This window comes from Protomyctophum parallelum (assembly GCF_964188405.1).
Source record: "Protomyctophum parallelum genome assembly, chromosome: 4".
Lineage (NCBI taxonomy): Eukaryota > Metazoa > Chordata > Actinopteri > Myctophiformes > Myctophidae > Protomyctophum > Protomyctophum parallelum.
Window position 1 is genome coordinate 18258681 of NC_139700.1, and position 15451 is coordinate 18274131.

A 15451-nucleotide genomic window follows, 5' to 3' on the forward strand; every position below is an offset into this window, starting at 1 on the left:
TTTCCTGTTTTTGTCTTTTCTTGCACTATAGATGTTTGTTTATGTCCTGTGTATGTAAGACGGAGAGTGCTCTGAGCAAAATAAATTTCATTGTATGTATATACTCTGTATCTATACAAATGACAAATAAACCTGAACCTGAACCTGAACCTGAACCTAAAGATATATATATATATATATATTTCTGGTACTTTAAGTAAATCTTTATACCAAAACTTTACTGTACTTTTACTCATGTCAATTTTGAATTCTGAATTGACTACTTTTCCCACCACTGGTCCCTAGCCTGGTGAGTCGTGGCTGCTGTCCGGCGGATGCCACTCTGTCCTCTGCCATCCCAACGGGACCATCACCCTCCGCAGCCACATGGTGAACTGTGACAAACTGGAGCCTCCGGCCTGTCGGAACGCCATGCCACCTGTGAGAGTCCAGGACAAGTGTGGTTGCCACTGGGAGTGCCCCTGTGAGTACACCTCACATAATGGATGAGGACATAGTCACATATCATTGCTTTACATGTAAACATGCATGTCCAAAACCGTTACTTCTCTAGCAGGAAATGGAGAAAATAAAATAACCTGTTTTCCAATGCATGATGCATCCAATGTACATTTTTGTTATTATTAGTCAAAAGCTCTTGTTAGTACTTTTATTGGTTCGATATTTATAAAACCTAACGACAAACGTAACCTTTGCAAAAATGCGTCTCGGTGCATTGTAAGCTTGTATAGACCGGCTAGGTTTCTGACCGACAGAGACCATACTGTATATCAACCCTTTTAATAGGCTACCTCTAAAATGGGGTGGTGGGGACATTGATGAAAATAGCTGATCTTTACTTAACTTTATTTGTTTAGTTGGACGGCACAGTGCATATTAATGGACATCAGATGTGAATGCAACATAAATACACGCCATGTTGCGGACCAACACAGGTGGCGTAAAACATTAGTTTAATGCCAATCAGACAAATTGAAACACCTGTGTTGGTCCCCAACATGGCAGGTGTAGGACTACATTTGAAACTCATGAGTACTTTGCCCTGGCCAAGTGGGGATTCCCTCTTGTCGGAGAGGCATTTTGGTCTCCCGCACACCGACAGGAGACCAGGTTTCGAGTCCCGGGTACGTTAAACCTGCGGCTTTAACCCATTGAGACGTTGTAACACAACTGGGTCGCTTTAGCTTTGAACCACTTGAACCATTATTTTAAACTTTAGCTATTGATAGCAGATATACAAGCTCATATAGATCTGCTATTTTTGAAAAATCTGCTGTGAATTTGTAGAATCTGTGTAGAAACAGATGTAGAAACTCGACTATGTTATCTTTAGCATGACGCAGTTGGCAGACGTCCACGTCTATTTATGGTGACCACTGTTGTAAACATTTTGCTTCCTGCCGGGCTGACGTTGACAGGCATGTGCATGGGCAGTTCCACCAATCACGTGGTGAGGTTCGACAGCGTGGCTCTGAGACTGCAGGGCGTGGGCGCCTGCTCCTACACGCTGCTCACTGTCACCGGCACGGGAGACGACGGGGGTGTGGCGGCGGCGTCAGCCGTCACGCTACACAGTGGACGATGCCAGACGTCCGACAGTTACAGCCAGGCCTGCATGAAGACCATGGAAGTGCATGACGGAGAGTATACACTGCTGCTGAAGGACGACATGACGGTACAGGCTGCGTGTGTGCGTGAGTGTGGGTGTGTGTGCGTGTGTGTGTGTGTGTGTGTGTGTGTGTGTGTGTGTGTGTGTGTGTGTGTGTGTGTGTGTGTGTGTGTGTGTGCATGTATAGGTAGCCTACGGTATATGTGCGCATGTTGCCACTGCCAGCCGTAGTAGGTTACAGTTACTCATCATGTGCAACTTTAGTAATACCATAAGGCTAAACCACTAGTAACCACTAGTCGCAACTCCTTGCATCTCCTTGCAACAAAACAGTTTTAAGGACATGTCACACCAATGCAACTCTTTGCAACTGCCAGCATGGAGAAAATGGTTTCATGCAACTACATGCAACTATTCGCTAGCAACCGTTTCGTTGCAAGGACTTGCATGGCGGTTCAGTGGTGTGTGTTTAATTGGGCCTAATATTACATGTGTGTACGTGCTTGCAAGCATGTGTGTGTGCACAGGGATGCACTTACACATACTGTACCTGCGTACGTTTGTGCAGTGTTGCATACTGTACACGCTGTGTTTTTGCGCAGGTGGAGATCAACCGCGAGGTGCTGGCACTGCCGTGGAGGCATGCGGGTTTGGAGGTGGTGCGCTATGGCGGCGTCATGCTGCAGCTGAGGTCGGAGCGCGGAGGCTACACGCTGTCCTTCACCCCCCAGAGCAACGAGTTCACCATCACACTCCTCAGCGCTGCCAATGTCAGCCACACCGGAGGGCTCTGTGGTAGGTCACTCGGCATGGGAGGAAACACCTGATATGTGGCCCGGGCCGGCCTAGCGCGGTCCAGGCACCTATAGGCTGCTAATAAAGCCTGACAGCGTGTCGCGGGTCCGACTCCCGATCTCGACGACCTTTGCTGCGTTTCACTCCCCATATCCTGTCAACTTACTATACACTATCAAATAAACACAAAAAAGCCCCCAAAATATCTTTCTCTCTGTGATATATGGTTCATTGCAGGGATTTACACTAACCTTTGAAGCATCGCCCGGTCTCGCATGTACGTCCGTTTCACGAAAATCCACCTTAAAATGTTGTGATCGTTTGTCGTCGTGTTGAAAAGTAATCCAAACTGCGGATCAACAACAAAGAGCGAAGGAGGAGTGCTCCACTCTGCGCCACCATTGCCCGTTGGCACGCATTGAGCCTCAACTTCCCAGAAGCCCCTGCAAGCCAGTGATAGGTCGATTTCCGATTATGTGGGTTACACCCACCCAGTCACACAGCCACCCACACACATAGCTCCATAAGGGAGTGGTTGCACCACTCAAAAACTGAGAATTAAACATATAAAACAAAAGACGGGTTTAGCGTGTTTAGCAGGGAAAGACAATGGGAAAAAAGTTGGGTTTAGCGGGTTGTTAAAAAAAGAATAATAAAAAAAACACCCAATACTGTATGTTCCAAGCAAATATAATTTGTAAATCTGCTGTTTTTGGTGCGTGACATAATGCGTATCGATTGAGTTGTCAGGCAGACAACTTAGAAAACATACATGTCAGTCATTGTCTGTATCTCTCCTCTCTCTCATTCTCCTCTCTATCTCTCTCTCTCAGGTGGCTGCGGGGAGACAGAGGTCAACGCGCTCTCTCTCCGAAACGGCACGCTTACCTCTGACCAGCAGGCCTTCATCTGGGACTGGGCGGCATCCGCAGAAGACGGCCTGTGTGAGCCTCAGATTCCAGTAGTCACATGTCTACTGACCCACGGTTCCATGGAGCCGCGCTGTAAGGCCCTGCGTTCCGAGGTGTTTGAGCCGTGCCACGCCCACGTGCCCGTCGAGATGTTCGTGACCAAGTGCGAGGCCAGTCAGGAGGCGTGCGAGGAGTCGGACGTGTGCGAGATCATCGCCACCTACGCTCACTTCTGCAGACAGAGTGGAGTGTGCGTGGACTGGAGGAGCGCTCAGCTCTGCCGTAAGTCAGCATGCATGATGCTTGTATGCCTGCATATACCAATATGTGTAACACACACTCACGTGACTACTTAAAAATGTGTGTGTGTGTGTGTGTGTGTGTGTGTGTGTGTGTGTGTGTGTGTGTGTGTGCGCGTGCGCTACAGCCATGCAGTGTCCCAGCTCCAGGGAGTATGACGCGTGTCGGACCGGGTGCGTGGAGGAGTGCGGCAGCGTGCGACCGCTGCGGGGCGACTGGGCGGTTGCCAGGGGCAACGAGTCGCTCTGCATGGACACGCCCACTGAGGGCTGCTTCTGCGCCGCAGGGCTGGTCATGGATCAGGGCAAGTGTGTGACACGGGCATCATGTGACCAGTGTGTCGATGAGCACGGACACACGCGCACGGTAAGACACAAAGGAAATGGGGCGACTGGGGGGACTGAAAAGAAAAATTACTTTTTTGTTTTGTATATAGTTTTTAAATTATGTCTTCAGCCCCGTTGTTGCTTTATGTCGGGCAACATAGCTCCTGTTGGGAATCAAACACAGGCCATTGTGGTTGTGTTAACTTGTTTAGCCACAAAGGCTCCATTAAAGCACTACTTTTTATTGTAATGAGGCTTTCTGTCTATGTGTAAAAGCACTGTATGTCACCCTGTCCGCAATTACTTAATGACGTTTATAATATATTAAATCTCTTATACAATGTCTGACATTTGCATCCTTGGAAGCATGACACTTAAATAAAGAAAAACCAATCAATCAATCATATAATCCCCTTGAGGCAGCCTTTCTTCATGTTTATAGCTCAGCTGGTCTGTGACTGCCCTCCAGTGTGCGTTTTGTAAAATGACAACACAGTGACAGTGCAATGTGACATGTTTATGGATGGTGTGTGTCTATACAGTACATGCAGAGCTGGGTACCAGATGACAATCCATGTTCCATCTGTATGTGTCTGGACCAACAACACATCAACTGCACTGCCCGGCCTTGCAATGACGCCAAAGGCAAGTGCTCTCTGCTCTCTGCTTTTTATAGAAAAGCCGACGTGAAGCACCACTGTAGTATATTACATGCCCCCATGTTACAAATACATACATATTACATAGATATTATATGGTCAAATAATATGTATGCATACAATTGACTTGGTAGCGTAGACGCAGAGAGGCCTGGAAACACCCCATACTAGTTGGTTTGTCATCGCATTCCTTTGGGAAACCTGGACAACCGTAACTCTGTTGGTGACCTCGGCTGATCTTTAGGATCCATTCAAGTTGGAGATCATTGTATAGGGAGACCTTTGAATTGGAAAACTATTGTCCTCTACATAAAGACAGAATGTGAAAACTATTGTCCTCTAAGACAGAATGTGCCTGATAGCCTATTGATTGATATGCACGTCACACGCATGCACGAGTGCACACACACACACACACACACACACACACACACACACACACACACACACACACACACACATGATTCTACTATGCAGACATAATTGGTAAACCTTTTGTCCTTAATTCATTCCAATAACTAAGACCTCCAGTCATTTCTTGCATGAGGGTAATATTCCTAAAGACACACCCATTATGCTACACCACACATTATCAGCTTGCCCAACATTGCCAGGGTTACTGCATTGACAACGCATTATTTTGGACAAAGTGATGTTGATCAGCGTATACACATTATAGATATCTACAGTTTATACTTCTAGGAGTATTGCGGTTAGTGTTGCATTGTGGACTTTTACAAAGCACCATATAAGATTGTGTGTGTCTGTGTGTGTGTGGCTGTCTGTGCGTACAAATGTGTGTGTGTGTGTGTGTGTGTGTGTGTGTGTGTGTGTGTGTGTGTGTGTGTGTGTGTGTGTGTGTGTGTGTAGCTCCAGTGTGTGGAGCGTGTGAGATCCTGAGGGAGAAGCGAGAGTCAAAGTGCTGTCCTGAATACGAGTGTGGTATGTATCATGTCTTATTGTATTATGTGCCATCATTATAGGGGTGCCGCTGGCCGAGTGGATAAGGCACAAACCACATAGGCTCGCCTGACAGCAAGTCCCTGTATGTTGCTCCCCGTCTCTCTGTAGACAAAACAGGAAAGGGCGCAGAAAACCCCAAATAAATAAACAACGTTTTTAAACTATTCAGCTCAGGAAACCAATACATTGTTTGCCCAACATTTGTGTCACAGCCCTCTTATTCTAACTACATGTTCCATTATAAATAATAGGCAAACATTCTCTTCCTCTTTTTTCACTGTGAGTAAACCAGAATCCTTGCATAATGTACTTTACTAGACTGGTAGATATGGCCATCAGTAGGTATTTCACCATGCGCTGAACAGTAGACATTTTCTTCCACCTGCAGTGTGTGATCTGGTGAGCTGTGATCTGCCTGAGGTGCCCACCTGCGACGATGGACAGAATGTGGTTCTGAAAAACCCTGGGGAATGTCAGCCCGTGTACGAGTGTGGTAAGCTGCACTCAATCTAGTATATTAGCTTTTTTATTGAAATGCCTTGACATTTCTTTTCAATTATTATTACTGAACTACTTAAAATATTACATTATTATTACTTGCGCAAGCAGAGCGCGCAAGTAATAGTTTCGCCCGGGACTCGTATGCACCGTCCCAGCCAACCCGCCACTTTTGATGCGTATGCACCGTCCCAGCAAATTGTGCCTGATTTGCTGGGACCAGATTACATGGTGTGTGTATGTATAACTAGCTCTCAATGATGACGTAAGAAATATGTGGATTAAAGGACCCAATGCCAGAGTGTAATTGGTTTTCGATGGTGACGTAATGACGATATGTTTTAGTGTTGGGAGGATTAAAGGTAATGCTCCTGTGTATACATATATGTAATCTGGCACCACTGCCGTATCAGGCACAATTTGCTGGGACGGTGCATACGCATCAAAAGTGGCGGGTTGGCTGGGACGGTGCGTACGGTGCAAAGTAACCACAGTATACCGCTAATCAACTTACAAATTACATATACATATACATAGTATATGTATAACTAGCTCTCAATGATGACGTAAGAAATATGTGGATTAAAGGACCCAATGCCAGAGTGTAATTGGTTTTCGATGGTGACGTAATGACAATATGTTTTTTACACCTAATAATTAGAAATTTCAAACGTTCCTTCACAGAGATACTGAGATTTGACAGTTTATAGCGGTCGAAAGTACTTGCGCACTCTGCTTGCGCACTAGTTGGCCATACATGGCCTACTAGTATGCACTCGACAGAGTGCAGTTCTAGTTATTAATATTATCATCATCATCATCATCATTATTAATATGAATATTATTAGAGGTCAAGCCCGAAGGGGCGAAGAACCCTTATTATTTTCGTACGAGTTCTGCCAATTTTCACAGTTTTGGCAGTTCTTTGTTGTCGTTTTCCACGAAATTCGGCATTATGGTAGAGGCTTGTGGGAATCGTTCAAGATTTCGTCAAAGGACCTCTGTCCTTGACATGATCAGTCCAGTGGTGTCTGAGATGAGCTGTTCAAAGACAGACAGATGCAACCACACTGGAGAAAATAACCATACCTCGACACTGTGAAAAGAGTTTCAGTCAGTTGTGTAGTCTTAAGACACACCAGCGTCTCCACACTGGTGAGAAACAGTGTGACAAGAGTTTTACTAGACAAAAGGTATCCTTCCTCCAAGTTGTACTGCTTGTCAAAGTGTAAATTGCAGACTTGAAAAGAAAATAATCCAAGGCACTCCGTCTTTGGTGAAAAATTAAATAGTTTATTTGATGATGAGCAAGGCAAATAAATAACAGGACCTACGCATAGGTCCTGTTATTTATTTGACTTGTTTATTTGACTTGTGGAAAACATTTCCAGTCTTCGTCTTTGCTCTGCCTTTTCCGGATTTCCCTGCCGTCCACTTCCTGTTTAAATGGGGTCTTTAAACTGTTTTTCTCTGAATCTAGGCTGCATCCGCTGTGATTGAACAGAACACTTCTGAAGAGAAATTAATTTTGTTAGACGCATTCAGACATAGTGACTTTGTTTCCTGCTTTTTGGGGTGTGCTGTCGTTTTCCACAAAATTCGCCATAATGCTGTGAGAAATATTTATTATTGTTGTTGTTAAATTGTCCTGCACTTATTACAGATGCCTAGAACTATTGTATAAGACACTATTAAATAAAGCTTGGTAGACTACAGATAACGAACACGCATAGGCAAAGCCAATGCTAAATGTATGCTTATCAACAACAGATAAAAATTGGCTACTGCCATCGGTTAATGTCTTTAATTTAACTTTTATTTGCAGATACCGATTTTTGCCGATTTGACCGATAACAGCAAATATTTGCCGATACAACACCGATGTGGACCGATACAACACAGTAGTGTTATTCTCATTTGAGCCACTTGTGTTTGCTTGCATCACAGCTGTAAACTTTTCCACACACCTGTACATGCACTGTTCCAAATCTCTCTTGCCCCATTATCCTTTCTCAGTGTGTAAAAAGGAAGACTGCGCTCAGCCACTTGTCCGTTGTCCCACCCACCGCCAGATGTCAGTCAAGAAGACAAAGTGCTGTGATGTGATTGAATGTGTGTGTGACTGCCAGAATTCCACACACTCCTGTCCGCCTGGTTTCACTACTTCTTCCTCCACCAACGACTGTGGATGCACAGAGACCGACTGCTTGCCAGACAAGGTGTGTGTGTGTGTGTGTGTGTGTGTGTGTGTGTGTGTGTGTGTGTGTGTGTGTGTGTGTGTGTGTGTGTGTGTGTGTGTGTGTGTGTGTGTGTGTGTGTGTGTGTGTGTGTGTGTGTGTGTGTGTGTGTGCAAAAACAACATGGCAAAAAATGGCAAATCAGTCAAATACTTACAGAATATGATTTTGAAATGTCACACCATGTCGGCTACATTATATAATTCAAGTCTCTTACACTATCCATCCATGAGTTAACGATGTGTAGCCTACCATTTGTCTGTTCAGGTGTGTGTGGTAGGGGGCGTGGTCTACCCGGTGGGCAGCCAATGGGACGAAGGGTGTGAGAAGTGCAGCTGCACTCAGCAGCAGGACAAACACACATCTCTGCACATCACTCAGTGCATCCCGCCTGTCTGTGACCGGACCTGCTCCACTGTGAGACACACGCACGCACGCACACACACACACACACACACACACACACACACACACACACACACACACACACACACACACACACACACACACACACACACACACACACACACACACAACGTAAATGTATCCATTTTACAATGTACACAATGTATACAAAACATACAAACATGTATACAAACATAGAAATAGCTAGTACAGTACATACTGTACTGTACAAACACTTGCATACTGTATACAGAGTGCAAAACACACGCATTGTGATGGTATTTAATGTGAATGTTGTTGTACATTACAGGGCCTGTCATACATACTGCCATCGGAGGGGGAGTGCTGTGGGAGATGCAGGAAAACCAGCTGTGTGGAGTCAGAGGGAGAGATGCGGGGTGACACACTAACAGGCAGACAACTTAGACGAGTATGTCTGTAATGTAATAATACTCACTCTTAAAGGGATTGTTCACTTCACATTCACATTTCGTCGTCCACTCAGGTATTTGTGAACACCCCAGACAGTTTTTAAGTTGCTTGATTCAGTATTTAGATATTTGATATTCATTTCACAGCTACCCCACCCCCTTCCTATACAAACCCATGCCATTGTAACTTCAACCTCCATTTTAACCATGTTTTATGAAGCTTTCGCTGATGCTTTTCCTTTTCATTTAATAAAAAATAATATCAAATATCTAAATACTGAATCGAGCAACTTAGACGTTCACATTAGCCTGAGTAGATGATAAAATGACCAAAAGCTTTTTTGAAAGTGAAATATCCCTTTAATTTTACACAAAGGCTTAACAGTGTACAAATGTAACCAGATGGATCTGTACAGGTCCATGTGGTTACATTTGTACACTCGAATGGATAAGGCTGCAGTATGTAATCCACAGTGGTCAAATATAATTATTATATATATAATTATACATTATATATCATATCATTATTGCTCTTTCACTCAGCTCTTTTCAGTTAGCTATTTGTTATAATGAGTCTCCTTCATTATACAGTAAACGCAAAGAAAACTCTTGTGTCAACTTGTCAAGTGTCCTTGAGCAAGACACTTAACCCCACATGCTAGATTTATACTTAATAATTGGTGTGTGTCTCACACACCGAAAAGGTAATGAAGCAGGGACCATAAAAATCTTGGTGCTGAACAAAAGATACGTACAATGAAAAAGAAAGGCAGTTGCACACTGTTCTTGAGCTCCGAGGTTACTTTATTTGAAGAAGAGACGTTTCGACCCTCACAGGTTTTTGTCGTCACTCGTCAGGTACACGAAACGTGTCTCTTCTACAAGATAATATCTCGTCCGGACAAGATAATATCTCGTCCGGACAAGATAATATCTCGACCGGACAAGATAATATCTCGTCTGGACAAGATAATATCTTCATACATGTCTTTTGGTTCACCTAATCCCGTCATCTCTGTGTGCGTTCAGGAAGGTGAGAAGTGGCAGTCCCCAGAGGATAAGTGTCTCTTCCATGAGTGCGTGAGGGCAAACGAAGAGCTCTTCATCACTTCGTCCAACGCCAGCTGCTCACAGATTGAAACCCCAACCTGCCCGTTAGGAACAGAGTTACGCTGTGACCACCAGGAATGCTGCCCCCGCTGCCAGTGTGGCAAGTAGAAACACACACACACACACACACACACACACACACACACACACACACACACACACACACACCAAACAAACAAACGCACCAAACAAACAAACACACTCACACATCACTGAACACATAAAATGCAGGTAATATACCATGGCTGATAACTATAATGTACCTCCCACATCTAGCCAACAGAGGGCTCCCTGGTATTATAGATGGCCACGTCTCATGTTCCATTGCCAACATGGAAGAGATTTAGGATTATATGACTGCAGAAAGCAGCCTAAGGCTTTTTAACACTATCAACCTGGTGTCCGTGATTTGGGCATGTCATTATAGACGAAATGTTCAAAAATGTCAAAAGAAATATATAATAATGGCTGATCACACCTATTTTCGCCATGCGACACTGTCTTATAAATCACTCTTAACTGATTACTATGCCATAATGATACAGGGTAATAGAACCATTGCTTTATTTGTGCTGCTCTTTCTACAGCTCTCATGAATGCCTGCGTCTTTAACCAAACCATGATAATCAAGGTACGTAATACGATATGCTCTTGTTTGGATATGTATGTATTTTCTTTTAATATTCCCACTAAATTTGTTTGTGTTCGTGTTCGTGTTCGTGTGTGTGTGTGTGTGTGTGTGTGTGTGTGTGTGTGTGTGTGTGTGTGTGTGTGTGTGTGTGTGTGTGTGTGTGTGTGTGTGTGTGCGTGCGTGTGCTCGTGTGCGTGTGTGTTTAGCCAGGGACGAGGGTGATGGTAGACACGTGCACACATTGTGAGTGTTCGGTGGAAGAAGGAGCAGTGACCAAATACAAACTGTCCTGCAAAACGACCACCTGCGCCGCCTGCCCTAAGGTACCCTTCATCAGCCTTACTGAGCCACTGTCACCATCATCTTCATCATCACCACTATATCATCATTGCTGTCATCATATATGCTGTCACTTGTATCATCATCATCATCATCACCATCATCACCATCATCACCATCATCATCATCAACATCATCTTATGCCATTTTTTCCAAAGCATTTTCTGTCACCCTGGAATGACGATCTCAGCCATCAACGTAAAATATGAATCTCTCCAGGCCTCTTCAGTATGGCAAGTTGATTCCTCAATAGAGTGATTAAAATGTAGGCATTTAGCCAATGTTTTTGTCCAGAGTAAGCCTGGGAGATAGGAGGGTTAACCCTATAGTCAACAAGATAAATCAAACAAGTAGAGTCAAAATAGAACAATTTAGTGCCTCAGAAAAACTATAGGATACAAACCTAGCATCAATCATCCTGTAGAGGATTTTACTGTATGCATTAAATGTGAACTTACTGCGTGACCTGTGCATGGTGTTCCAGGGCTACATTCCAAAGCAGGAGCCATACACCTGCTGTGCCCAATGTGTCCCCGCAGCCTGCATCTTAGAACAACCGGATGGACCCACCATCACTGTGCAGGTAGGAAGTAGGAACCACTAGGTTAGATTTATACTTCAGTTATGTGGCAGAGCCGAAAATGAGCCGAAAATACGTGATCTACAAGCTCACAATGTGTCAGGCGAGTGGGAAACGTGTTGTAAGCTTGTAGATTGGCTGTTTTCTTTTCAAAACTGTTATTTTTTTATTTAAATATTGTCTATACAATGGCAAGCCTGGGGGTTCGAATCCACCGCAGTCCATCTGGCTTGTCAATTGTCTATAAGAACACAATTGACCCTTGTTCGGGGGAGAAAAGCCGGGCTGGGATGTTGATATTTGTCACTGCACAGGAATCAATTGGTATAACGACTAAATTGGGGAGAAAAAGGGTAAAAAGCGAGAGAAAAAAAAGATGCATACATCAGATGCATAATTGCTGAGCTCGGAGGAATCAGGTCTTGACAGATTAACATTGTGTTATGATGACATGCATGTCTCTCCGTAGGTGAACGCGACAGAGCAGGACGGCTGTAACCGGTATGCCTGCAGTGTGAACGATAAAGGCTATCTGGAGTTGCGGACCAGTGTGACCAACTGCCCCCCCTTTGACCGCCAGGCATGCCTGGACCACGGGGTACAGCTACGACATGATCTTCATCTTGCTCTGTTATATCCGCACTAAACCACTGTTGATTTTTACAGCAGATTTTTTGTTTTAGTCACATTTTAGTCACCTGGAATACACCATGTTTTAGTGTTAGTCTAGTTTTAATCGACTAAATAACATGCGATTTTTTCTAAAATGAATTTTGGCGGGCCTTGATGCCGTCGTAATTTTACACTTGCTGAAAATATCCAATCTACGCTGCGACGCGTTGTGAGCTTGTAGATCTGCTATTTTCCGCATGCAACCAAGTGTAAAATGACTTATACTGGATCTCTCCACTAGTCCCTTCCTAACATTTTTGTCTAGTTTTTATTTGTTGACTGAATTGTCAATATATTTAGTATTAGCTTTAGTCATCATAGCTTAGTTTTCATTTAGTTTCCTTTTAGTTTTTGTCAGTGAAAAAAGGTAGTCGACAAACATTTTTTGTCATAGTATTAGTCGACAAAATCAACACAAACAAACAGAAGGAACAAAGCAATCTCACACCTCTTAACCTTTTCTGTTGTTGTTGCTTTCAGGGGAAAGTTAGCCAATTAGGAACCAGCTGCTGTGAGATATGTAAGTAGCCTACTGCAGAGAATGCGCTTTTCAAAATACGTGCTCCCTCTCTTCATATTAAAGCAACGTAATAAGAGTTTTGTCTTGCTGACTGTGTGCAGGTACGGAGCCTGAGTGCAGGAACACGGTGGGAACACTCAATTACGTCAAAGTGGGTGACTGTCAGTCAGAGCACCAGATAGAATTGCACTATTGTGAGGTGAGAGACAAGGGAACGCACTCTCACACACACACACACACACACACACACACACACACACACACACACACACACACACACACACACACACACACACACACACACACACACACACACACACACACACACACACACACACACACACAAATGTTCATGGATAAAGGTCAAAGCATGTGGCCTCGGTGGATTAGCCTACATAATTCGGTGAATCATAACCACAGTGTTGTACCTAGGCTCTCCCAGTTCTCAGCCTGTGTTGTTGTTGTGTTGTTGTTTCTTATAGGGGAAGTGTCGCAGCAAATCCATATATTCACTGGAGACCGCCGGCGTGGAGCAGGAGTGTGTGTGCTGTGCAGCCGTGGCCACGGAGTCTCTCACTGTGCCACTGCTGTGTTCCAATGGCACTGTGAGCCAACACACGGTCCTGTCTGTCACCTCCTGTGACTGTCTGTCCAAACACTGCACCTAGAGAGAGAGTGTAGATCAGGGGTCTGCAACCTTTGTTTAAACGTGTTTTCATTTTCTAGATGGTCAGTGTGCCATATCAAAATATGTCTTTACGACACCACATAAAAAATTCCAACATATTTTGATTGTCCACAAATATAATGTTTTTCCTTCTTTTTAAATATTTTCTTTCACAATGTTATAATGATCATTATTATCATTATTTTCCATTATTAATGATAATTAATAATTATTATATTAGAACAATAACCCTCCTATCTCCCAGACTCCGTCCCCAGTTAGAGTTCAAAGTTTTAATGAATGTAGAATGTGAGGGACCAAAAATACTCTCGCCAGTATGCCAGTGATCACCCTCCTTTGTGCCAATGACTTTGGCACTAGTGCCTACGGTTGCCGACCCCTTGTGTAGATGGTACAGTTTGTGCATGTGTAACTATCCATATAAACATTTTTATAATATAGAATAAACATTACAAACTCCTGCAAACACTACTTATTTGCCTCTGTGAAATTTGTTCAGTGTGTAAGCATTACAGTATATATCATAAAAATCAGACCAGTCTGAAGTGAGTGGTGCAACAGCACCCCCTGTTGGTACCCTAAACATAGGGACATACAGGGACGGACACATAATGGACATTGCTGTTCTTTGGAGTGGTTGCAACACTCAAAAGTCCACAGTAGCCATGTTATAAGCCACTTCCTGTCAAGAAATTCCTTGCAGATGATATCATTTTTCTAAGTGTCAGAGTTTGGAAGCGCTTGTTATCATCAGTAAAGCAACCTCCTGCTGCCTCTGCATTACTGTATGTGCACATTCAAAACAGGTGGTATGCATGGGCTGCTGAATGATATTCAATTCCAAACTCCAACAATTAGGGAAAAAATCACAATTTCTTGACATCAGGAAGTATAGCAAATAGTCCAAATAGTTGATTATGCACGGGCCACGGGGCAGCCTCGTGACGTCACTGACAAACAACGTATAGAAGTGAACGGGGAGGAAATAAAGTAGGCCTACATACAGTAGGCTATACACGGATTGTCGGGGAATCTAGTGTCATATGCACGCATTTGCAGTGCGCCAATCCGTGGTATTTCGCCGTCTTTCGGTGAGACGGGGTGAGACCGCGTTGTCTACAGTGGATTTTTATGAAACAAATGTTCATGATTTAAAAAAAGAGAAGATCTAAAAGCTCAGTGCAGCACAAAGTGATGCGCTATATGAGCTTATAAAAGTGAATTTCTTTTGGATAGCCGGACGGCAGTGACTCAGGGGTAGAGTGGCCGGATGGGAACGTGAGGTTCCCAGTTCGAGCCTGGGGTTAGTGTCGAAGTGTCCTTGAGCAAGACTCTGAACTGAAGCCCTAATTGCTCCCGATGAGCAGGTTGGTATATTTACTTGCATGGTTTCCTCCGCGATCGCCATCGGTAGGCTATGCATGTGTGAACGTTAATGCACATAATCTATATGTTCTGGTTTCAGAACATCCCACTCCACTGACACATGCCTCCTCTATTTGAGCGACCACATCAAACACGAGGTGGACGCTGGAAAATACTGCGTCATGGTCATGCTGGACCTCCAAAAGGCTTTTGACACCGTGAACCACTCCATACTGGTTAACAAGCTTAAAGCTATTGGTTTTGATAGCACATCAGTGAGCTGGATGCAATCCTACCTGGAGGGGAGAGAACAGATGGTGTAGGTGAACGGAACACTGTCCCCTCCCCTCCCAGTGAGCTGTGGCGTCCCACAAGGAAGCATACTAGGGCCTTTACTGTTCCTAATATATGT

At 44.1% G+C, this 15451-nt stretch overlaps 1 protein-coding gene across 1 annotated transcript in view; it reads left to right on the forward strand.

The window, feature by feature from the left end:
- The window catches only part of vwf (von Willebrand factor), a 42131-nt gene extending 27992 nt beyond the window's left edge, over positions 1–14139 (forward strand). Inside the window, exons 35-53 of the mRNA XM_083762707.1 lie at positions 286–463; positions 1419–1675; positions 2212–2404; positions 3238–3597; positions 3743–3981; positions 4484–4586; positions 5471–5542; positions 5952–6056; positions 8078–8280; positions 8566–8715; positions 9014–9133; positions 10164–10344; positions 10832–10875; positions 11082–11198; positions 11699–11797; positions 12264–12392; positions 12947–12986; positions 13088–13185; positions 13469–14139. Coding sequence (XP_083618833.1) covers positions 286–463; positions 1419–1675; positions 2212–2404; positions 3238–3597; positions 3743–3981; positions 4484–4586; positions 5471–5542; positions 5952–6056; positions 8078–8280; positions 8566–8715; positions 9014–9133; positions 10164–10344; positions 10832–10875; positions 11082–11198; positions 11699–11797; positions 12264–12392; positions 12947–12986; positions 13088–13185; positions 13469–13654 — 2874 coding nt within the window. The 3' untranslated portion in view covers positions 13655–14139. The remainder of the gene's footprint in view (positions 1–285; positions 464–1418; positions 1676–2211; positions 2405–3237; positions 3598–3742; positions 3982–4483; positions 4587–5470; positions 5543–5951; positions 6057–8077; positions 8281–8565; positions 8716–9013; positions 9134–10163; positions 10345–10831; positions 10876–11081; positions 11199–11698; positions 11798–12263; positions 12393–12946; positions 12987–13087; positions 13186–13468) is intronic.
- The last annotated feature ends 1312 nt before the right edge of the window (positions 14140–15451 follow it).